Source organism: Poecilia mexicana, unplaced genomic scaffold (genome assembly GCF_051168715.1).
Source record: "Poecilia mexicana isolate PSO_F unplaced genomic scaffold, ASM5116871v1 scaffold_13, whole genome shotgun sequence".
Taxonomy (NCBI): domain Eukaryota; kingdom Metazoa; phylum Chordata; class Actinopteri; order Cyprinodontiformes; family Poeciliidae; genus Poecilia; species Poecilia mexicana.
The window spans coordinates 13,792,669-13,817,510 of NW_028263382.1; the positions used below are offsets into that span (position 1 = coordinate 13,792,669).

A 24,842-nucleotide genomic window follows, 5' to 3' on the forward strand; every position below is an offset into this window, starting at 1 on the left:
GACATTTTCAACCATGTTTATGTTTATTTTTACTAAATAGTGCTGCACTCATGTATTATAATCTATAGGTTCTGTAGTACAAAATTGAATTTCCTCTTTACATTTTTATTCTGTCAATATTTCAGATTGTTAAATCAATTTTAAAATTAAAGACAACCAGAGTCAACATTAAACTACTCTTTTAAATGATCATTTAAGTGGGAAAAGATACCTAGCAGAAAAAGTAATTGCTCCCAAAAAATAGTAACTGCTTGAGCAGCAATATCTTTCATCAAGCAAGTTTGTTACATCACTGTGGAGGAACTTTGGCCCACTCCTCCTTATAGAATTGTTGTTTACCTTACACTGGAGGATTTTTCAGCATAAATGTACTGTAGTTCAGAGTTTGACTATCACACTCTAAAATCTCAGTTCAGACTTTGATTAAGCCACTCTAAAACCTCAGAATTTCCCTTAAAGTTGAAGGTGAAAACAGTAACAATAAAATGCTGTTCAAAATTTACTTTCCTTTTCATAACATACTGCTAAAAAGAGTGTAGTATAAGATGTTTCTGAACTTGGTCATTTCAGCTAATACATGATCTAGAAATAACGTACATCTCCTCTGCTGCTCCAAGAGGAAGTCCTTTTTGTGATCAGGGTTGTGTTAGGTGTTGGATATAAGACTAATTTTTTTTTAAAGTAGTCACAAAAGCTGCAGAACTACTTTGAGTGAGTTCCTGTAACGTGTTAAAATAAAATTAAAAAGTAACTTCCAAAGCATTTTCAAACACTAATAAGGAAACTGCATAACATACAATAAAACACAAAGCTTAATAAAAAAAAAATCTCAATAATATAAAGCCTAAACATCAGGTCTGCTCTACAGGGCAGCTTTACATCCTGGTTGTCACATTCATTATGTGGTTTTTCCTTGGTTTGCTGAAATAAACAGGAATTTGACTAGGACTGCTGTCAAATCTACATGCCTAATTAAAAATAATCAACAAATAATTAATAATAACAGTTAATTAACAAAGGCATGTCACAGTTATTGCAGGTGGTTTACCACTAGTCTTATTGAAACAATTGTATGATATTTAAACATTCTAAAAAAAATTATTATTGCAAATACTTTATCATTTGTTTAGTCAAATAGTTTTTAACTCTTATGAGACAAGGTATTAAACAAGGAGCCAGACATATTTATTCTGTTTTGCTTTGATTTAGTCAGGTATGTTTTTATGGTAGAAATTAAATGCTGGTTGCACATTAAGCTATTTTTCAGTTTCAAGAGGTTCATTTTTACAGCAGTTCTGTTTGTGGTTTTCAGGGAAGTGAAAAAAGTTTGTCTGGAAACTCTGCTTAGCTTTCCTGTATTGTCTCATATTGACGTCCTTTCTGGGTTAACAAATGCTTCCTGAACACAAAGAAACTGAGAACATTGTAAATTATGTGCTCCTGAGATTCAGTAGGCACATGCTTGCTTCAATAACCTGAACTGGAAATCTGGGAAAGCAATGAAGATAAAATCTTTGTGTATCAATCTTAGAGACACTTGAAGGATGACTGTATGCAGAGGAGAGACAGAGGCAGGATGTGTCAGTGAGCAGTTTTTTATGGAAAACAATGTGATGCTTCAGAGAAGCTAGATGAGCCGCTCCCTCATGAATAATGAATTCCTGTTCTTAAAATGGACTGCTTGGGGACTTTAAAGTGGTTTTTTTTCCTGAATTTTGGTACATTACATCCAACAAACATCAGTGTATTCTATTGTGATTTAATGTGATGAAATAGTTCACCACTTTGAGTTGGTCTGTCACTTAAAATTCCTTACATTTTAGGATTGTAGTATGACAAATTGTACAAACTGTTCAAGGCGCATTAATACTTCTGCCAGGCAATGTAGGTCAGAAGCCTTAAGATGTAAAGTTAACCATTGTCTCTGTTCAGGACTATGGACAGCTCCCAAGGTCCTCCAGGGAGACGGGGTGTTTATGGGCCATAGTAAAAATAAATGTATGTATTTATTGTCAAAGAATCATGTTGCATGCCTTTGTATTTAGCCCTCTTCAAATAAACAAATAAAGAGCAAAAATTTGCTTTTAGAAGTGTTAAAGGGTGAAAAATTGGCCATATATGGGAAGGCGCTGCATCTTCTTCATATGCATTTATAAAACTTGTACATTTTACATTTTACAATCTAAATACATCTCCTTACTCTTGTCAACCTTTATGACTTCCTTACTCATCCATTTTGGGTTTGATAGGTGGTGAATGACACGGATAAGCAGTCGATGTCCATCAGTGAAGGAATATTTCCTGTAAATATTGCAGAGTATGTTTTTGTGCTAATTACTTAAATGGTACCTACAGATAAAATCAAATAAAGCAAGACTGGAAACCAAAGATTGTGGGGGTTTTTGTCCCCAGTGAGGATGAAGCTGAAGAAAAGATAAAAACGCCATAATCTCTGCTCAGTAACCTTGGTTGCAGACAGTGCATACATTAGAACAGATTGGCTGGTACCACAGCCTCTGATAGAGCACTTACCAAGGCCGGGATGGAAGTGTGCAAGTGGTCATCCCGACATACTGTAGCTGTAATGGTGGCTTTTTTCTCCTGACAACAAAAGGAGACTTTTCTAACTTTGTGAAAATTAATATATCTGTACTCTACAATCACTGTCTGCATATTTATATGGCAAGTCAGATTATGCATATTTTGGAAAAAATAAGTTGTATTTGAATCAAGACCATGAATTGCAGGGTGAAACATGACCACAGAACGAGACATAGGCTGAAGACCAAAAGATATTTGGAGACAGGCCTTTTCATGGCTTTTATGGACTGAGATGAGAGTGACCACTCAAATGCCAGCAGGGTTTGGGTGAGATAGCTTTAGGTACTGATATTATGGTAAACAACTAGAAATGAAGTACCATCAAACTTCATTTCCCAAGGTTGAAGGTAGTTTTCTCAATCACTAGGACTCCAAACCGAAAAGTCTCCCTTTTACTTTCTTAAATATTCTGGCCTGTGGCTTATTATTATTTTGGGTTAACCGACTGCCCTCTAGTTCTTCAGTGATTAAATTGATTGTAAAAATCACAATTTTCGTAATAATTGTGTGCACAGGGTATAAATGATTGTTTATGTCTTAGGATCTTGTCTATGTCAAGATTTTTTAAAACCTACTTAATAATGAAGCCAGAGAGCCTTTTACAACTTGAGTTATGCATCAATATCCTCTTTGATATTTTTTTCCCACCAGGGTGGACATTATCTTCCAGTAAAGGAATCTGAAACTCTAGAAGAAAAGTCAAAGTTAACAGCATAAAGCCAGAGAACTTCAACAGCAGGAATAGTGCCTTCCTCCTCACCTCATCATCCCTCATCTCCACCAAAATGAGGCTCAAAGAGGACCTGAATCCCATGCTGCTGCTTCTCTTCCACCTCATGGTGTGGATCTACACCGCAATCACCTTCCTGCCTTCCTACCTCCTCAGCTGGGTCTCCAGATCCCATGAGAATTTTTATGGATCAGAGGAGGATCGGGCCAAGAGACCTAAGGCTTGTTCAGTTCTAGGATGCTCAGAGGGACCCTACAGAGCAGTCAGCGCCACCAAAAGGCTCCTTTCATCGCTACACCCTGGAGTGGATACGCTGGATAAGATGTTTGAGTACGCAGCCATGAGGTTCCCGCAGAGAGACTGTCTTGGGACGAGGGAAGTAGTTACAGAGGAAGATGAGCGACAGAGCAACGGGAAGGTGTTCAAGAAGGTAATCTGAAGGTGGTTGCAGCGGGAACTTCTTAAAATTGCAGCGTAATGGAAGTAGGTGAAGGTATATGGGGGGGAAAAAACATTTTATTAAATTAAATGTAAAGGTAGTTGAAGCTGAGTTTTCATTAACCACATATCTGTCTGATAATCTTAGTAACATCTTTTAAACATTGTATTTATTGAATTTTGTAACATAAAAAACAAGTGACAATGATACATTTGACGTAAGATTCACATTAAACTTAGTCCCCAAAGTAAACAAATATAAAGAAACAACAATAATAAAAAAACAACAACTCAACAGTACATATGTCAGAAAACAAAAACGGAAAAATAAAATAAAATCAAAGATTGCTGTGAAAAACTCTGCAATCTGCACTGTTCTCTTAATTATCTTAGTATCATCTTAATTTAAGGTTGCAAATCTCAATCTTGTTCCTTCATAATTACATTAATCAAAACCTTTTTGAGTTGTGTTTTTAAATCAGTATTAAACATTGAACTATTTTTCTCTGCAAAATGCAAAAACCTGGTTACGTTTTGGATTTTTAAACATTCAAATCTCTCATAGGTTTTCTCCAATTACCTTGAAGGTTTATTGCTTGTTTTTATCTTCAGAAACATGTCCGCAACTTTTAGCTGTGTCTGTGCTTCAACACACCTGAGTCAGATAATCAGGTTATTAGACTGACACTGGAGAACTTTAATGTATATTGAGGATGTAATTCAGCCATATAATGAATGGACTAGGGACACATCTAAAAGCTGCAGGACACTGGCCTTTGGGGACTGGAGTTGAAGTTCCCTGATTTAGATTATGTCCCAGCAAGACACTGATACACTTTGAATCAGGCAGCGGCCCATCACTATGAGAAACCAGAGACCGACTAGCTCAGCTCCGACAGACACTTCAGATCAGGTTAGAGCCAGCACTTAAGAAGACATGAACGTCTTTAGACGGGGAGAGGAAATCAGAGTATCAGGAAAAAACAAGCAGAGATGCGGCAAACTTCACACAAACTCAGGAAGTGTTCGACAGCTCAACATCCATCCTGTACTGACTGTCCTTCAGGTTTCATTAGAATCAATATCACAGCTGGTTACCTCAGATAGGGCATCAGCTAATAATTAATAGAGCTGTAATTAACTTTGATTTTAATTTTGTATTGAACGAGTCCCCGCTGTAGATTAGTTTGGAAAACTCTCAGGTTTACCCAGGTTTACATGAAGTAGTACATTATTTTAGTATTGAGAAGGATGGCTGAAAACAGCAAAGAAAATATAAAAGTGAACAGAGTTGTTGATCACAAGGAAAGGTGTCAGGGAGAATCTTCTCTTATGGATTTCAGTTGAGTTATGTGATAAGTAGACTCTAGAGATCTGTTTACATTGTGAGTTGAGAGGCACAGACTCACTAAACAGACAGTATCTCTTGTGTAATGTTTGTTTTTGTTTAATCTAGTGAAATAATCACAGAGTTGCTGCTTTGTTATATTCAAACATGTTGTTAATGTCACTCATACTGAAATTTAAAATATTAAAATAAATCAGTGAGGAGGCAAACTTACATTGTATTAGCGTGCAGTGAAGTGAGCACAAATCCGAGGTTTCCCAACTTTGACGTTCAGGGATTTACCGCTGAATTCCAACACTAATCCCACCAGCCTGATCCTTTTAATCCATCTAATACTCACTTGGTTTTGCAAGTCTAAATGCCTTAGCTATTTATTTCTCAGGCATTGAATCCATCCAGCGAGTGCAAATCCTTTCTAATGAGTAAACATTCTGTCTGTGTCTGCACTAGCATTTATGAACCAATAGGAGTCAGTATAACCTCACTAAACGTGCAGGAATCTCTGGTGTTTGCTGTGAGCATTTAGTGTGGGTGTTTAAAGGTAATATCCAGAGGAGGGGCATGGGGATGACAGAAGAGTAGTTGTGCAAAATAGTTTGTTTCTATAATGTGGGTTTTGGAGGAAGAGCATTACTCAGTGCACATTGTGTTGTTGTGGTAAAAAGAGTGAAACTTTTGGCTTAAATGTTTGTGTTAACAGTACCTACTAAGTGAATGGCTTTTTCCAAGCTTACTTGCTGAAGCTTTCTTAAAGATCAAATTAAATAAAACTCAATCTTATGAAATTTAAATTTATAGAACTCTGTAGAATCTAAAAGCTTTATTAAAAATACACTATTGAGCTTAATCATTGATCTTTGTCATTAAATTGCATTCTGCAGATTTCTGAAAACCCTGCCAATCCCATTATTCAAAGATAAACTTTAGACCTGCATATTATATAAGAAATAAATATTTACTATAAAAAAAATAAAGCATTTTAAACAAAACCTCTTACATGCATTGTTGTTTCAGCTGCAGCCTTGAGGTTGGTATCATGCTGAAAGGTGACTATCTGACCCAGTTTTTATTCTGTCAAGGTTAGGGATTTGGCTGGACAGCTGCAAACTGGTTAGCTTTTTTACCCTGTTTAAATCTCAGCTCTGCAGGATGGACTATTAGGAGTATTCATGTTTCTTTTTAAGATTTATATTTATTAATATTATTGGTTCGCGGTAAGCATTAGGACATATTTCCAGTTGGAGCACAGACAAACGTATAACCTTTTAATCACCATGAAAGGATAATTTGAACATCAGAGTAAACAAAAAGAAGAAAATGGAAAGGAAACAAGCAAAAACAAACAGCCTCCTTTCCCATCCCACCCCCATTTATACTGCCTACATAGTTCTCACTTTACAAGCATTTACACACATACACAGTCGTACCATTTGCAACACTCATGTCCATCAGTCAATATATTTATATTTTCAATGAAGAAGTTGCACAGGACAACAGGACAAAGCCCCAGTTCTTTGAAGCTGGTCCAAAAGGGCTCATATCACTGGTGTGGTCATCTGAATCTAGAGAAGGTAGAATATCTGTGAAAGGGCCCCATATTTTTTCCAAATGCTGCCTTTCTCCCTCTCACATAATTTTATATCGATTCAGGCTTTCAGTAAGACACGTTTTTGTATTGCTGTACTTCTAAGTAGGAGATATTGTTTTTGGTTTTGCTTTTTCATAGAAGGTCACATTAGGGCATATTGGCTCCCCCAGAATCTATATTTCTGGGTAATGTTCAATTTGAGTTCCAACAACTTTTCCAACAAATTTAAATGTTATACTTCCAACATTCATCTACAATTGGGCGACTCTAAAGCATGTGCACAAGGTCACCATTAGCCACTTGGCATTACTGGCATCTGGGGGAGAATTTGCTTTCAACTTCATGTAACCTGTAAGGGATATTTTATGTCTTATGCAATGTGTTTAAATTTCATTTGCCTATGCTGTGTGGGGATTAACACAGTAGTAAGTGTCTATTGTCGCTACCATGTATGGTAACTGCAGGTAGTCCTTGGAGAGTACCGCTGGCTCTCCTATAAAGAGGCTCTGACAGCAGCGACTCAACTGGGCAGCGGTTTGGCATCTTTGGGTCAGCGGCCGAAAACCAACATCGCCATCTTTTGTGAAACCCGAGCAGAGTGGCTGATAGCTGCCCAGGCCTGCTTTGCGTACAACTTCCCATGTAAGTTCACTCTGAATGCTGAGATTTCAGAAAGCCATAAGGTCTTTATTTCTAAAACAAAAAATAACAGTGCTATCAGATTTGTTAGAGATAACTGTTTACCTTTATTGTAAATTAGCCTCATATTTAAGAATGAAAAAGAATCGTGTATGTGACTCCAGGCTTCAAGATTGAAAAATCTACTCACTGAAGGTTAAAATGGAGAAATGTAAAGATTTATTCTACAGTCATATTTAAAATACCTTTTGAAAACAACAACTGTAAACAAGTATTAAACATGCTTTTCATTAAGCCCTCAGTTTTGTTTTTAAAAATAAACTTTTATTGGGCTTAAAAACATCCATCTGTCTGTAATTAATCTATATAATATGTTTCACTTAGTGATAAAGTTCTAAAAATAGCTTTTCAATAATATCCTATGAATTGCACTTGTTTCTACTACAATGTTTTTCTAACACAATGATGAAATTGTGGTAGATCATTAGTTTATTTATGATCATTAGTTTATTCTCTAATGATCATAGTGTGACTTGTTCTTCTTTTTGCCCCATAATGTGTAGACAGTCACATTAATTTATTCTTGTTTGGTTTTACTTTTACGTTAAACAAAAATAACAACTCATTTTTGTGCAATTAAAAATGTAAAGACAACTAGACAAACTATGTCTAAAAAAGTAAAAAAGTGAATCTCCTGTTTCTGTTTTCTTTGTATGAGTTCCCCCTCCCACACTCCCTGTATTCTCATCCATTTAATGTGGTTCTTGTTTGCTCTTGAATTGTTTTTTTCTTTAATGAATTAAAATGAATCCGAACAAAACAATGAGCACCTGCCAGTAGAGTTTCATTTTTACTCACACTGAGGATCCTTTTAACTAAAAGCATTGCAGCTACTTCTTCAGAGTATCTGTGTTTCTCTTGTGCTGCTCTGTTGGACATTTTTTCACTAAGCAGCTTTCTAGAGTACAGCGTCTGAACTCTGTTGCGTTTGTGTGGTTGTACATCTGCACATGTTATTGTTTCCACTGCAAAGAATATAACATCAGAGGCCCAGCTGAAACAGTAGGAGGTCAGTCTGTCCGTTCTGCTTCACTGTTACATAAATATCCTACTTTTCCTCCTTTCTGCGCTCTCTCTCTCATATATTTCTTCTTCTAAGTAACTTTTTAAACACAGAGTCTCTAGAGTGCACAGTGCCTCACAAAAGCACTCATCCTTGAACTTGTCTGTTCACCCTGCAACCAAAAACCTCATTGTAATTTTGTGGATTTTTTTGGGCAGCAGAAAAAAATATAATACATGGTTCTCAAAGACTTGCATCCTTTGTAAATATTTAGTAGAACTAACCTTTCCCATAAAAAGAGATGAATAGGTATTTCTTGACCAGCTGGTGGTGGTAAATTGGCCCAATGGTGCCGATTGTATAGCAGCCTGGCCCGGAGCAGCTGTGGCTACACTGTTTAGATGCAAGATCCTATAAATGTCCAAACACAATAATTTCTTTAGTAACCGGAAATGGTTTGTTTTGTCAGGTTAAGTAATCATTTAACATTAGGTTACATTTTTTTTCGAAATAAGAACATTTTTCACTCAGTGAATTTCCCCCCTTAGGGATGCTGGGCTGATTTATTTTTTAATATGTTCTGTATTAAAGAGTAATGTGCCTTTTAGTTTATGTGTTCAGTGTAAGTGTGAGCAGCACTTCATTAAATTGTTTTGATTGTCCACAAAGTGACTTTCATTTTGTCCATGTGCTGTGGTTTAGGCTCCATTAAACTGTCATGCTTCCTTTAAAATATGGTGTCTGTATGAGCAGAGAAGGCATCTTTGTAAAGGGCCCTGCTCTCTCTGCAAACAAACACAGGGACAGTGGAAAAAGCCAGAGGCAGTCTATAATACACGGCGAGGGGAACAGAGAGGAGTCAAGGGTCGGAAAGAGCAACAGTGGGGAGAAAACAGGACAAGGCAAGTGAGGGTTGATGGCGTCAGAAGAGGGGTGAGAGGGGCTACGTGAGCATCTGATGTTGACAGAGGCACCACGGAGTCAGCCAAGGCCCCCAGTGAACTCAAACACTGGATGTGTGTGTGTGTGTGCATTCCACACATGCGTCAAACGGCCAGCATACAGCCTGCAACACATGCACAGCTTTTAAAGAAAAAAAGAAAATCAGTTTTGAACACTTGAGATCTTATTGAGCTACGATTAGCAGTGTGTGCTTCTCTGTTTCTTGCTGTTTGCCTCCTGTATTACTAAAACCGTGTTAATCTGGGGTCCATTTGAGTGTTTGGATCTCACGGCTGGAGGTGTCATGGGCCTTCGTTCAGACACATATGCAAACATACACACAGGCACAGGCGTAGTAACAGCGCAGGAAGCAGAAGACTCCATGACGCAAAAATGTGAAGTCAGAAAATTCTGCTTCCCAAAGTGCTGTGTGTCAGAGGAGGAACACGGGGTTAGAGAGTGTTACAGTGTCAGGCTGACTTCCTCTGTGTCTTCTGTTGATTCCTCCAATCACTTTCACTCTTTTGCTTTCAATTTTGTTCTTTTTTCTATTCTATTCTTTATGTTCTTTATATTTCTGTCTTGTTCTGATGTTACTGACAGACTTGACAAGCTGCTGCTCTCTCCTCTCTCTCACAGGGCCTGGGCTCCTCTAACCAACACTGTCATCCTTTACAAGTTCTCCATAAATGATTTTTGAATTATGTTTTGTATTGGTTTTCAGTTTAAAACCATAAGAGGGTTTTGTATTTGGTCATCTGGGTTGGTCAAAGTATCCTTCCAAATCAGAAAAAATTACTTCATGAAAGAAAAAAAAATGTCTTGGTGCGTTCTAACAAGACTCCAGTAATGAATAGAGTTGTTTTGTAAGGCAGAGGAGGCAGACATTTCAAAGCCAAGTTGTCGCGCTCCAATCAAAGAAGCTTAGAACTAAAACCGACTCAAACGATGATTTGACAAAGTCTTCGTAAAAAACTGAGCATACTTACACAAATAAGTTTTTCTACTCCTTCCCTCCTACAGATTGATTGGTTTTTCATCGCATTTGTACAGCATAAATGTCACATAATATGGGTAAAAAATATTATTAATAAGTATTATTTTTCAACTTCTCTTTATTTACTTTACAAAAACAGGGGTATGTAGATTTTTGAGTTCCACTGTTAGGCAACTGCAGTCATGCAGGCACAGATTCCATTAATCTGTCTTCTGTGTGCTCTTAGTTAAGACATCCACCCCCCACACACACATACTAACACTGTTTATATCCTCAACAGATTGCTTATCAGGCAGTGGGAGCTTGTGGTCCTTCAGCTCAGTTGCTTGTGGACTGGAAGAGGTCAAATCCAATCCTCTGAGCTGTGTTGACTCAGGGCACGTACATTGTGCATCGTCACACATTCCTGTCAAGGGTTTTATTTCCGTATTGGTCCACATGCACTTTCTGAAAGTGATGAAGATACACAAACTTTCTACACATGTTTGAGCCTCATGTGTAAGCACACTGAAGTGTGCTTACAGTTTTTGTGGTCAGTTTAACCTTCTAGGTGATCATCTATCTTTCAGTGGTCACACTGTACTCCACCCTGGGAGGTCCAGCCATCGCTCATGGTCTGAATGAGGCTCAAGTCACCCACATTATAACCAGCAGAGAGCTCCTGGAGACCAGACTGCAGGTTAGCGCTTCAAGAGATGAGAACATTTTTATTAGATCTCATAACACAGAGGAATAAAACCTCCATGACGGTGATGATGACTGATGTAGGGCTTCAGCTGCAGTGACACCTCGTGACTGAGCAGAACTACAGCATACTGTATGTACTGCTATTCCGGTTTCGCTGTGTAACTCTGCAATGTGGGTTTGATATTTTCAAAAATTATAAATAGTGGCCATCTGGATGTGTTTCTAATCACAGATCCTTTTATCTGTCTAAATATTTGCTACACTTCTTTGTGCAGAAATTGCTACATTGAAGTATTGTTGGTGGTGAAATGGAGCGTGTCTCTGTGCCTTTAGAGGTGTGTTGTTGCATTTCTTTGTTGTTGCTTTGTATTTGTGTGTCAGGCGATCTTAGCTGAAGTTCCAAGGCTGCAACACATCATCGTAGTGGACAACACACCGACCACATGGCCCGGCTTTCCCCGGGGTATCAGCATCTACAACATGGCCACTGTTCAGAAGCTGGGAGCCAGACCAGATAAAGGTACATTGTGTGATCGTGTACAGTGTTTATAAAAAGTACTCACCCTTATGGATGTTTTTCCCTTTCTATTGTTTCAACAAATCAATCACGATCAACAAAATTGATCATTTTTGACAAAAAAAAAAGACTTTAATGTCAAAGCAAAAATTGATTTCTGCACACTTTTCTGTGAATCTGCATGATTTCTATTCTATTCTATTCTATTCTTCATACAGATGTGTAAACATGACTCATTCCAAGGAACAACATGAAGCTGCTTCAAACTGTTAAACTTCATCCACCAAACTAGTAAAACGAGGGCTATTCGTCTTATGAAGAAGATCCTGTTACTGTTAAACAGTCTGAAAACGTTTTCTCTTGTTTTCTCTACTGTTACCCGTCTAAAAACCTCTGCATATCCTACTTAATCCCACTAATCTGCTTCGCTTGGGTAACATTTTCAGAAAATATCTTGACAATTTACAGACTCGGTTGCTCATGTAACAAACGAAACATAATGGGGTTTCTAATGGGCATTGGGGTGCGGGTGAATTGGTAGGAGTCATGTAAGGTCATGTGAATGAGGAAGTCCTGACATCTGTGTCAGATTAAGTTTGATACCATACGTCCTGTACTAGAGGACGGATGTGAGACTCATTGCCTCCCCACCCTTTCCCTCACCCTGCTCGGCTTTTATTGAAGCCCTTTGAGCCAGCTGACCCACAACATGACCAGCTGCTACTGTCATGGACAGATAAAGGGAGAAAGAGGTAGGACTAGGAAGGGAGTTGGGAACACTGGGATGTGGGGGAGAGTCATGTTTACACACAGCGCTGTTAACTTCACATGACATAAGATGTTGATGATGGGAGTGAGAAGAAAGATGGTTGTTGCTTTTTGATTCTTCTTTTATGTTTATCCTCGGTTTGATTTTTTTGACAACTTTACTTCTTATTTTTATTTACATTAAACGTTTCAAATAGGGAGATATGGGGAAAAACGGTTATATATTACTTTAATAACATGAAAAAAATTCAAGATCTATGTATATATTGACAATTACACTTGTAATACATTATCTCTTAAATGTTTTTTGATGTTTCTGAATTGCATACATACATTTTCTTTCACCTAGAAAGTTTCCATTCATGTAATATTTTAGTGCGCTAAAGCTGCAGCACGGAATAGATCAAGTTTTTTTTTTGTTCTTTTAAGATCTGTATTTTTCTGTATATACTTTTTGTAATAAGGTCTCAAAACAACAAAACAGAAACAACTGGATTTTACTCACAATTTAGTGAATGAGTATGCTGATAATAATACATAATTTAACACCAAATGATTAGATCAAAAAAGAGAAATACTTAGGGTTAGATGGACAGACTGTTGAGTGAAACTAATAGAAGACTGAAGATGGTTAAGTAGGCAGAGATGTGACAAAGAAAATCATCACAGAGTAAAAAAAAAAAAGGAATAAGTGAGACGGCACCAAGTCTGCTCAGTCAGACAGCAGGATGATCAGTAAAGTCTTTGAACCCAATCTCTCATCCTTAAATGGAACAGGAGGCTGCTGCTCACAAGGAGGAAGCCATTAATCAGCTCTTCTCAGAATCACTGGCAAGTTCTCTGGACTTGATTTTATCTCAAATGAGCAAGAAGAGAGTACAAATACAGTTTGTTCCACTGATTTGTGTGGAGAAAGACGGCTGTTTTTCTTGCTAAATGTGGCTATCTTCCAGGTTTTAGTTGCTGGTTTGAATTAAGAATAATGATGTAAATAATGTTTCACACATAATCACTGTTTCATAACACAAATCTGTCATGTGCTTGTGTCTTCACTGTCACTGCAGCGACATTTGAGCGTAAGCAGCCTCTGTCTTCAGACATCGCAGTCATCATGTACACCAGTGGTTCCACAGGCATTCCAAAGGGCGTCATGATCTCCCATAGCAACATCATCGCCAGCATCACAGGGATGGCGGAGAGGATACCCAACCTGAGGTACTAATACTATCATGATCTGCTATCATACATCATCTATCAGATCAAGAATCAGGAATGCCGATTTACTGATTATCAGTTTTGCAATATATTGAAATAATTCTGTTGAGTTGCTGCAATAGAAATTATTGGTAACTCTTGGAAGTAATATTTTCAATAATAAAACAAGTTCTTTTTCAAAACATCAAGATCAGGAATCGAACCGGCGATCTGCTAACCACGTGGCAAACTCCACCGTTGACAAATTGCAGTTGCTTATTTCAAAGGGGGATGCTGGAGATAAAAAAAACTGTTCAGCAACCAGAACTACAGTATGTTGCAGCTCTATTGTTTACAATAAAAGATAAACCAAGTCTTTTCTCCTGGGACTGATAGGAGTCCAGAGGAAATGTGCTCAGGAGGAAGTCTAGCACGAATGGAGGAACAATCTGGGTGAAAGGGAGTCAGACTGAAGTGGATGAAGATTAGAGAGTTTACATTCTCAACATCATAGAGAGTTTCATTTGAAAATAAAATAAATTTACAGTGATAACGCCCTCCTGATTCAAATCATGTGCAGCACTTTGCAAAGGTGAACATACCCCGTGAACTTTTCCTCACTTTGTCACATCACAACCACAAACATCAATGTATTTTATTAAGATTTCATGTGAAGAACAAACAGAAAGTACTGCATAGCTGTGAAGAAGAAGGAAAATACATTGGTTCAACATTTTTGGCAAATAAAAATGTGAGAGGGCACATAGTAAAAAAGCTCATTCATCAAATAAACAGCCGACAGGACAACAATTAGTAGTCAAGCCTTAAAGAAAGGACAGCAGGAAGAAAGATGGTGATAAAAAAGTTTGTAAGAAGTGAAAAAATTACTTTTTTTGCTGTGCATGCGAAACACTGTGTGAGGTAATAAAATAACACTGCACCTCACCTTGAACATAGAAACAACCTGCTGAGTAACCTGCGCAGCAGCAGTTTCATGTTTCACTGCCGTGCCTTATAACTGCTAAAAAATAATAATAAAAAAAAAAAAAACAACTGGAGATAAAACAGATAAAACATGCCACAGTTTTGGGAATATTTCAAATATTTAAAACATACAAACTAATAAATAATTATCCATATCGACAGTATCAATAACATATTGAATTAAATAAAAAAGCTTTGAACAGATTCAACCTACTAGATTTGCCATTTCATTTGTAAGGTACAGCAGTATGCAAGACATAAAAGGTTTATGAAGTCAGTTTCTTTAATTAACATAACTTTCTAAAGGAGAACACTGTCTCTGTGTTTACAGTGAAGAGGATACCTACATCGGGTACCTCCCTCTCGCTCATGTGCTTGAGCTGTGTGCAGAGCTTGTCTGCATTTCTCATGGCTGCCGGATTGGCTATTCCTCACCTCAAACACTTGCTGACCAGGTAACACCATCTAGCACTAATGATAATCAGTCAATGATGGGAAATATTGTTTTTTTTAGCATTAAGCAAAATGCAATTTGCGTAATTGGGGTTAATGTTACACTAGTTATTTCTTTGCTTTGTTTGATACTACTGTCATAAAATTAGATGTAGTCTGAACTTTTAAGACAACCTTCTGTGCAAAGCTAGATGTAACAGATTATAGCAACCGTCTAATTATAATTAAAGCTATGAAAATCAACATTCTAGCTCATCAAAGGGGCTCTCATTAGAGTTTCTCCCGTGATGTGCTGCATAAATGGCTTGTGCGTCACGGCTTAGATATGTGGATAAACTGCATGCAAATCATTTTCTGTATTATTAATAGGCTTTAATTAGTGAGCTGGTAGGATATGTGTTACTTTCAAGCACTGCAGTTGCTTGCTGTTTGTTTCCATGACAGCACTCAACCTTTGCTTTAATAAAAAGCTGACAGACTCAGTTAAATATTCACAATAAATATGTTTTTATTCCTCTTGAGAGTTAGATGTTTTGCCTTTAAGAAACAGTCACATTTTAAGAAAACTTGATTTCAGAGACATAGATGTTGATTTTTTTAAATGGAGGAATATATTGTTGTTTTATTGAGCAACATTTTAGACAAAAACAATTGGAAACACACAAAATTGTTATCGGTAGGTCTGGCTTTTTAAAGATCAGCAATTGGCCAGAAAACTGCAATCGGTGCACCTCTGATACAATCTATTATATAGCGATATACATATTTATTAATGCAAATCAGTGCATCTTGAAAATAAGAATATATAATAAGAAACATCTCTCTTACATAAAACAAAACACTGCTATTCAAAAAAAAGTATCCATGGAGCTAAATGCTCACCTTGTTTTAGCTGAGACTCAGTAAATCTATTCTAATCAGTTTATATTGTAACATTTCTGGATTTGTTTTTTTCTCACAGTCAACCAAGATCAAGAAAGGAAGCAGGGGAGACACCACTGTCCTAAAGCCCACTCTGATGGCAGCTGTCCCGGTATGTCACGAGTTTGGCTTCATACATGGGAAGCCTTACGTTTTGCTGGAGCCGCCCTTCATTTACTCCTCCTGAAGTTATTGATTACGTTTGGGTTCATGGACAAGAAGATTTCTCTCAGACTTTGTTCATTAACTCACATAGGAATATTAGTGTCCAAAGCCCTGCAGGCCTGAATCTGCTGGGTCTATCTAAACATACTATGACGTAAATACTCTGAATCCTATTATAGTCAGTGATGCTCTGCTTTGGTACATTTTATTATTCAATTAATCAAATTAGATGCCAAGATGCACTTCTTTCAGTATTTGAAGAATTGCACTAATTATGCTGTTTTCACTGGCTTCAACAAATGTCATAAACTCCCATGTAGAGACTCGCAGTGATTAACAAAACGGTTTTAAGATACCGGTTGATATTTTTGGTAAGATTCTTTTGGTGAAAAAAAAAGTTGATTAAACCATTGAACTGAACAAAATGTACGGAGACAGAAAGGAAAACAAGGAGAAGGAGCAGTGTTATGAAAACCTGCATTTGACTGAGAGTGAAGAAGCAAATGAAATCAAAATGTGGAGTTTATTCCCTTCAGTATTTATCCAGTTAACTATTTTATATTAAGACTATATTATGTTTTACATATAAAAGAATAAATGAGTGGAGCTGCTGCAAAAGAACACTTTTACTCATATGATGGATGAAATACCAAACTGCATGAGGACTGGATCAAAACTGACCCTCGTGTTGTTTGCTTGAATATCTCGTCTTATCTTAAAGCTGACCATATCAGGTCTTAGTGCTGAATCCATTTTGCTGTTGCACTGCACCACCCTCTCTCTCATGTCACGAGGACGCATCCCACCAGCCCACATATCCCAGCGGTGGTGGTGTAAAGGCCACAGGGTCCCAGTCTATGGAAGCGTTCACATCTGTAAACAGAACGTGAGAAAGCCCCATGTGGTTTTCCCCACGGCAATCACACACATCCAAACTGTTTGCTGTGATACAACAACTAGCCGCCGCATGGATCCTGCATCTACTTCCTCTCTCAAGTCCACAGCTGTACACACGCATGTAAACAGCCACCAGGACCAGCTGCTTTTTATTACTTTTTATTGGTATCCTTTCCCCCAATTACTCTGTGAACTGCTTTTAGGGACACTCTACTGTTCCTTTACCATTTCAGTAAAAGGGAACTTTTTTTGAACTTCTCAAGCTAACTTCAGCTCCCTAAGCTATCCCCTTGGCTAAAAAACAAGTAGTAATTTTTTAAATAAACTGCTTTGTTTGTGTTTTTACCCTCTTGAGCTCATTACTGGTGTTTCTGGCACATTTTGTAAGTCACTGACCTTTGGGCTGGTCAGAAAAAAACATTCAAATAAATCAGTCTCAGCCATTGCTGCAAAATAATTTAGTGTTCTTGATTGAAAGCAATACCCTTTCAAACAATACGGAGTTATATTTCGAAAAATGCATCTTATGTTTGTTAAACCAGTCCACATGTTGCTCCATTTCCATGTCAACCATTAAGGGTTTACTAGGCTCAGTGATTTTAAAGCAAAGCTATAAATGATACAACTAGATGAATTTAGAGATGAAACAATTAGAATCTTGTTTCAATATCTATTTTTTCCAAAGAAGAGCATTAAAATTTTAAGCACATTATGCTTTGTCCCTTTAGATGTAGATGCTGTAAAAAGTCCAACACGTGTTTAGATGAAAAGTACAGATGTCATGGGCTTCTTTCTGTAATGCTTGACGAACAGCACAACAGTTGTCGCTCCATGTTCTCCCTTCTGGTCGACTTGTGAATCAAGATGGTTTTCACCATCAGGCATGTGTGATTTCCATATGAACACCAAGCCAAGCAGTTGCACAATGCGACAACCTGGCCACGTGCATCCCACTCTGAGACACACACAAAAATCTATCAAGTCCTAATGATGACATCTCATTAATCTGTGGCAGCTGCCTGACACACACATTCATCCATCTGTGATGCCACCGGTTTTCCCTTGTGGTTTCTGCTCCACACATGGCAACTACACACATATTTAACATTTAAATACTCTTCGCTCATCTTAGTGCCTTCAAATTGGACAATTGCTTCTAAGACCTTAACTCTTTTCCTAAAGAGTGCAATTTATCCTTTCATAATTTCTTAAATATCACTTAGTTCAGCAATTTGATCAGGTTGCAAAAGTTTATGATTTAGGTTGAGGTTAGTCGATGTTAGAAAAACACTTGAGTTCTCATGATTTTAATTTAACAATTCTCTCTTGAAACTTAGGTTTTTTTTCTCTGTTTCTTGTGGTCATGTACTATTTCTAATCCACTGAGGGACCCAGTTATTTTGCAAAAAAACCCAGAGACAGAATAAGTATCTTAAAGCATTATGTATGGAGGAAATAAAAAGCAAGCACTCCTTGGCTTTCCTGTTTCAAGAGAAATACTGCTGATGACACAAACTGTCTACACCTTAATTTTCTTCATTTTAACTTGTAGCAGTGTAATATATATGATGACCATATTTGAAGCATTACAATAACTAGCCTACAAAGTTTCTCCTGCATAATCAATATAAGGAGGGAACAAAATCTTCTGTTGGCTGCTAGGATGGAAACCTAAACTCAATATAAAGCTGGACTTTTGGGTCTTGTTGCAATTTCTCCTTGTGCTGCTCTATATTGTCTCATTTATTTCTTTCCCCTCTTTGCTGTCTCGTAACTACAGGAGATTATGGATCGCATCTACAAGAATGTGATGACTAAGGTGGAGGAGATGAACAGTTTCCAGAGAACTCTCTTCATTTTAGCATATAACTACAAACTGGAACAGCTTTCAAAAGGATACAGCACACCGCTGTGTGACAGGTGAGTAGCAGAGCTGTTGATTTGTAGTCCTGCCAAACGGGTTGTTTGGACATGTAAGCTTAACACTAGCAGAGCTCTTTACTTTCTGTTTCCAACAGGTTTGTGTTCAGGAAAGTTCGTTCTCTGCTCGGGGGTCGAACACGAGTCTTATTGTCAGGCGGAGCTCCACTTTCTGCCGCCACACAGCGCTTCATGAATGTGTGTTTATGTTGCCCAGTGGGTCAGGGATATGGCCTGACAGAGACCTGTGGTGCCGGGACGATATGCGAACGTAAGCGGAAATGACTTTCGGTGTCCAGACTGTTTATTCACACATTTACCTCATATTACTTTAGATTTGTTAAGCATTTGTTATGAAATGGAACAACGGAAAGGGGAGATGAGGGTTTGTTCTTCCCTGCCCTCAGGAGATAACCTCTACCCTCAAGCTAAATTGTTCTCTTGGAGTTATGTAACAAAAGCACAGATGTATAAAAACATTACAAATTTCCGCTCTGACTGCTTGCATTTCCACACAGTGCCTTGTAATTAGCTTCATCAGTTCTCATCTTAGTGTCAGTGAGCTCAGGGTTTATTCTAGTAGATGACTGACAAAGGTTATATTCTCATATTACATACATTTTTCTTATATTGACCTATGGAACATGGCTTCTTATTACTTTAGACCAACTACAACTGGTCACTCAGGGTCAGTGGTGGGTTGATGTCTATAACCAGAGGCCAGTGAGGGGATCTTGAACGGGTGGAGTAAGTCCAACATAAGGACTTGCAACCATTTACTCACACAGTTGCACTGAATGATCAACAGTGCTGCAAGATATTCTCCATTGGACTTTAACTGGATCATTCTAGCAGAAGAAAATGCTCTGATTTAAAGCATTTTTTTACTGCTATTCCATTTAGTGGTGAACATCAGATGCAACATTTTGCAGCTGTATTTTCTCCCCTGTCACTATTTCATAAAAGCCAGATTCTTTTCAGCAGATTCTCTAAACTGACAAGAGAAAACGAAAAACTGGGCCTAGCATGAGCTGGAGCTGCAGCGAAAGGGTTGATGTTTTCTCTATTAGTTTTTAGTGCTAAAAAATATATTCATCCTGTTTGGTAAAAGTGAAGACACACCCCCCTCCATCCAAAAATCCAGACTTATCTCATAGGTTCTTACAAACACAAAACAACCTCTCTTTAATTTCCATAACCAGTTATCCATCAGATCTGTTCTCAGAGATCCATCAGTGTTTTGGTTTTCAGCACAGAAATTTCATCAGGCTTTCCCAGGAAGACTAAACCAACACAGCAGCCCACTGCCACTCACATTCACTGTGGTCATCTGAGTCAGGAAAGCACTACGCTGTAACAGCTCCTTTGGGAGGAGGTTTCCATGGCAAGTGAGGTCGTGTTGCCATGGCAATAAATGCAGGACCTCGATGCTTGTGGGCTTTCTGATTATGTTTGTTTGCCTGTTGTCTATTTCAGACTGGGATTACAGCACTGGTAGAGTGGGAGGGCCGCTGGTTTGCTGTGAGATCAAGCTCAAAGACTGGGTGGAAGGTAAGTGGGACTGACAGGCTGTCCTTATGATTCTTTATCGTGCATCCTGTCTTTTACGCAGATTGTAATATACTACCAGTCTCTCCAGCTCTCCCTTCCAAATTTACAAGGTTAGTTTGGCTGTTAGTCCTGTAGGAAAGCTCCCTGCAGCCTCTCCATAACCTTGTAAGGAAGCCACGCCACATTTCTCTTCCCACTTTCATCATTTCACGTCGGGGTTCATAACTTATTTTTATGGTGCTCTGCTGAATCTCAATGTGCATCAACTGGAGTTTACTGCTCTCTTCGCACGGCAAACAAAATGAAAATTTATGCTACCATGATCTTCATCACTGTCATAGGAAATGTTTTGCAGCAAACAGTCCTGATGTCAAATCTGATGACCTTTCACCTTGTCCTCAGGCGGTTACCGAAGTACTGACAGGCCTCATCCCAGGGGAGAGATTCTTGTTGGTGGACCTAATGTCACCATGGGATATTACAACTGCGAGGCAAAAAAACAGGAGGACTTTTTTGTCGATGAAAACGGCCAGCGGTGGTTCTACACTGGGGACATCGGAGAGATTCACGAAGACGGATGTCTCAAGATTATCGGTGAGAAGTCATGCCCGACAGCCGGGGAGTGCGGCGAAGACGAGGAATTGATTAGACACTCCTTATGAAAGAAATGAACACATACTTCATCACTCTTAGATAGAGGAGTGGTGGTAAAGCTTTTAACCAATCAGATTTTATTATTCTGCCAAGAATGATCAGCTTATTTGACCCACACCTCTCAGTTTCTTTGTGCACATGTTACAAGCTGCTCCCTGTGCTGCGTTCCAGATCGTAAGAAGGACCTGGTGAAGCTGCAGGCGGGAGAGTACGTCTCCCTGGGAAAGGTGGAGGCCGCGCTGAAGAACTGCCCTCTGGTTGACAACATCTGTGTTTATGCCAACAGGTTTGTGTTGATGAAACATTATAGTGTTAATAAAAACATCACTGTAATAATAAAATAATGAATTGATCAAAATATCACAGGTCATATGATGTCACATGCCAGTTTTTATATTTTAGGTATAATATATTGAAAGTACAGCTGCATTTTTTGGTGATGGTCATTGCAGGCAGTTTAGAGTCAGTCAGATTGGTTGAGGAGCATCTGTGAGCAACTTTTTAAGTTTTGAGTTAGGATTGGGCTTTAACTAGGCCGTTAAATGTTGTGATACTGTTGTCTAACAGTGACGAGGCCTTCAGTGAACAGCTGAATTTATACTAAAATAAAATCAAACACTGATGGACTTTGGATTTTACCCTGGAGTATCAGAGTAACCATGACATGCGTTGAAGTTTGTAGTTTCGGGTTGACAAAATATATAAAAAAGTTAGAGGGTCTGAATAGTTTTGCAAAGCACAACAGGAACGTGATGATTAGCTTCTCTTATTCTGAGCATATTTCTGCTGCTTCAGTGTTTATCCAGCTCTCTAACACAGTGTTTCCTTCATATTTTGAAGTTTCAACAATCTGTTCACACTCACTTCTGGCATGTGTGGCTCCCAGCTCCTTATAAGGACACATATTCCACTGGAATAATGCACATGCATGCATATCTTTGTGGCTCCATCACCTTATTCGGCCCACTATACTGTTGCCGAGGGCCTTTTTCCTTTGTTGTGTTTTTTTTTTTTCCATCTCCCTTCAACACTGCTTCATGTGACCCTTCTGCTTTGCAGTGATGAAACATACGTGATTGGCTTTGTGGTGCCCAATCAGAAGCAGCTGCTGGCTCTGGCTGGCCAGTACGGTATCCGGGGGTCATGGGAGGAACTGTGCAACAGTGAGGCCATGGAGGAGCTGGTTCTTAAGGTCATCACTGAGGCTGCACTGACAGGTGAGAGCAACCTGAAGACTACCTCCAATAAGGGCTGGACCTAACCAGGTTGCTAGCTAACATGGTCTTCCTTTCAACGCAGCCCAACTGGAGCGCTTTGAGATTCCTCGCAAGATCCGTCTGAGCCCAGACCCCTGGACGCCGGAGACGGGACTGGTGACCGATGCGTTCAAGCTCAAACGCAAGGAGCTGAAGACGCATTACAAAGACGATATTGAGAGAATGTACGGTGGAAAATAACGACCGGGAGCAGCAGATCACCGGTTGACTCAGCGGCTCTCGCCGCTACTTCTCACTCCTTCACCTGCAGCCACAGAATCATAATGTTTCTGAGCTCTCAATGACCTAATTGAACCATAGTAGTAGCTCTATGATTGTGTTATGAATCACGGGACAAGTGCTGATGAGGAAACCTGCAGATTCTGATCTTGGCAACTGATTTTTTTTTTTTTTTTTAATTCCAAAAAAAAAAGTTTTTCAGTGAAATATTTCTTCTTGCATATGAGAGGTATAAAACAGAGCAGGTGTTGAACTCTGATCTAAATATATTCATGTCAGCTGCTTCATAAAATCGGTTTGTTTTAATTATATTCTTTGTTTTAACTTAATAATTAAGCTTCCTCCAGTGTTGACTTTGCTTATCCTGCAGGTCAGGAGGCAGTTAACGTTTTTGTTCATTTTCCTTTTGTCTCCACGTTGTTTGGGTTTCTTGTCTTGGTTTATTTTGTCTCCCACCCACAGTCCGACTGTGGCTCCGCCTGATCGTGTGACAACAGAACGTTCTGACACAGAAAGCACAAGGTCTTTTTAGGGCAAATGTGAGTAGGTTGGTAAAAAATCAGAAACGTTCTTCTTGTGTAACGGTTGTATCTGACCTGAGCCTTTATTAGAAAACTTACATAATTTAAAGAAACACGATACACATTTGTTTAATCTCCTGGGTTTTCTTACAGCGATAGAAAACAACTTTCGGGAGAGTAAGGAAAATGCTTGCGTAACAGACTAAGTTAATGTTTAGTTGTCGCTGTATTTGAAAAATTGATCGCAACAGGAAAATGTATTATTTCTGCCCAAGTAAGGCAGCAGATTTCAAACAGGACTATAAAAGAATCAAGCTTCCCCAATGTGCGTGGAGAAGTGGTTGGACTGTAAACACACCAGTAAAAGTAGAGCTTTTGCCTTCCATGGTTTATTCTGTTTCAAGCAATGCCACAGAATTTTGCCCTGTGTGGGTCAGAGAAATTTGGATTCAGTGTCACCTAAGGACACTCCTTACACCAGACTGAGACAAAAATTAGATATTATAAATATACTAAACCAGGAGGCAGACTGTTTTTCTGGACTTGAAGAGAGCAGGAGCAATGTGCTCCTCAGTATATGGAGCAAGAAACTGTTTTGAAATAGCACAAGGATGTAATTGTGTTGTTTCTATGCTGCCATGGCAACATATCAGGGTCCAGTGTGAAGGAGTCTGGTAGCAGCAGCGGTAGCCCATCCATGACAGTCAACTGAGAATTTGAGCTTGAATGGCTACACTAATATCACCATATCTCCATCGGACTGGCAGGGCTCCAACTAGGTTATCATAACGCTCTTTAGCGTCCCACTGCTGCTCTGACCGGAACGGAAAGCATTTCAACAAGCATTTTGAATGACTCCTCCTGCATTAAACACTGCAAAAATATTAAATCTTACCAAGTATGTTTAGTCTGGTTTGTAGTGCAAACATCTGAGTACACTTGAATTAAGACAAAGCTAGATAACAAGTACATTTTCAAATTGCTTTTAATAGATACGGTCGTCAATATTGATTTTTAATTTCAAGTGTACTAAAGTATTTGCACTAGAAACTAGACCAAAGATGTTTGGTTAAATTTAGTGTTTTTGAAGTAAAGTTCCCAGATATGGAGGACCAAACCAAAAATTAGGCATGAAGGGTAGCTGCTATATGGGGCTAAGAGAAGTTGTGAGTTTTTCAACCTGTAGCACAAATGGAAAATGTAGACTGTGAGCAGCAGATAATAGGGTTCATAATACAGGTTTAAAATAGTCAAGGTGTTACTCATAAAAACCGCTTCAACGTTCGTAGCCTTGCTGTGATCATGTGTGCAGAAAACCAGCCAGGCAATTCTGCAACTGGAGATGTGATGTCCATGTCAACAGTACTATGGTAGAGGAGTCAAGGAGGCAGCAGTGTAAACCCTGAGTAGGAAGAGCACACACAGTGTGTCATGCTTGCCTTCAGGCTGAAGCTGCTTTCCAAATTCGTCAACATAGAGAGGATTGCACAGACCCCAACTTCAATGTTCCTCACAGATTGCCACATGTTGCCTTTTGGTGATTCTAAAACATGCCTTTGTTGTTTTGAACTGATTCTTGAATCATACTTGATCACACACACAGATTTGTGGATATATAGGTAGAGAAAGCAAATGGCTGCTATAGCACCTCCACTCCCTCTTTATATGAGGCCTGCCTCATAACATGAGCACATCCAATTATTTATTTGCCACTTTGCTGTTGGAAAAATAAAATCAAATGAATTAAATAAAGTTTGTGTTGAATCTA

General features: G+C 38.6%; 1 protein-coding gene across 1 annotated transcript; it reads left to right on the top strand.

Moving 5' to 3' along the window:
- Positions 1–3,286: 3,286 nt before the first annotated feature.
- Positions 3,287–24,842, top strand: acsl3a (acyl-CoA synthetase long chain family member 3a). Its single transcript, XM_088011705.1, has 14 exons — positions 3,287–3,761; positions 7,170–7,347; positions 10,916–11,025; positions 11,415–11,553; positions 13,383–13,533; positions 14,828–14,951; positions 15,911–15,982; positions 18,713–18,852; positions 18,951–19,123; positions 20,329–20,403; positions 20,806–20,997; positions 21,229–21,343; positions 22,117–22,274; positions 22,357–24,842. Exons 1-14 carry the CDS (start codon positions 3,387–3,389, stop codon positions 22,512–22,514), a joined length of 2,160 nt encoding a protein of 719 aa, XP_087867831.1. The 5' UTR covers positions 3,287–3,386; the 3' UTR covers positions 22,515–24,842.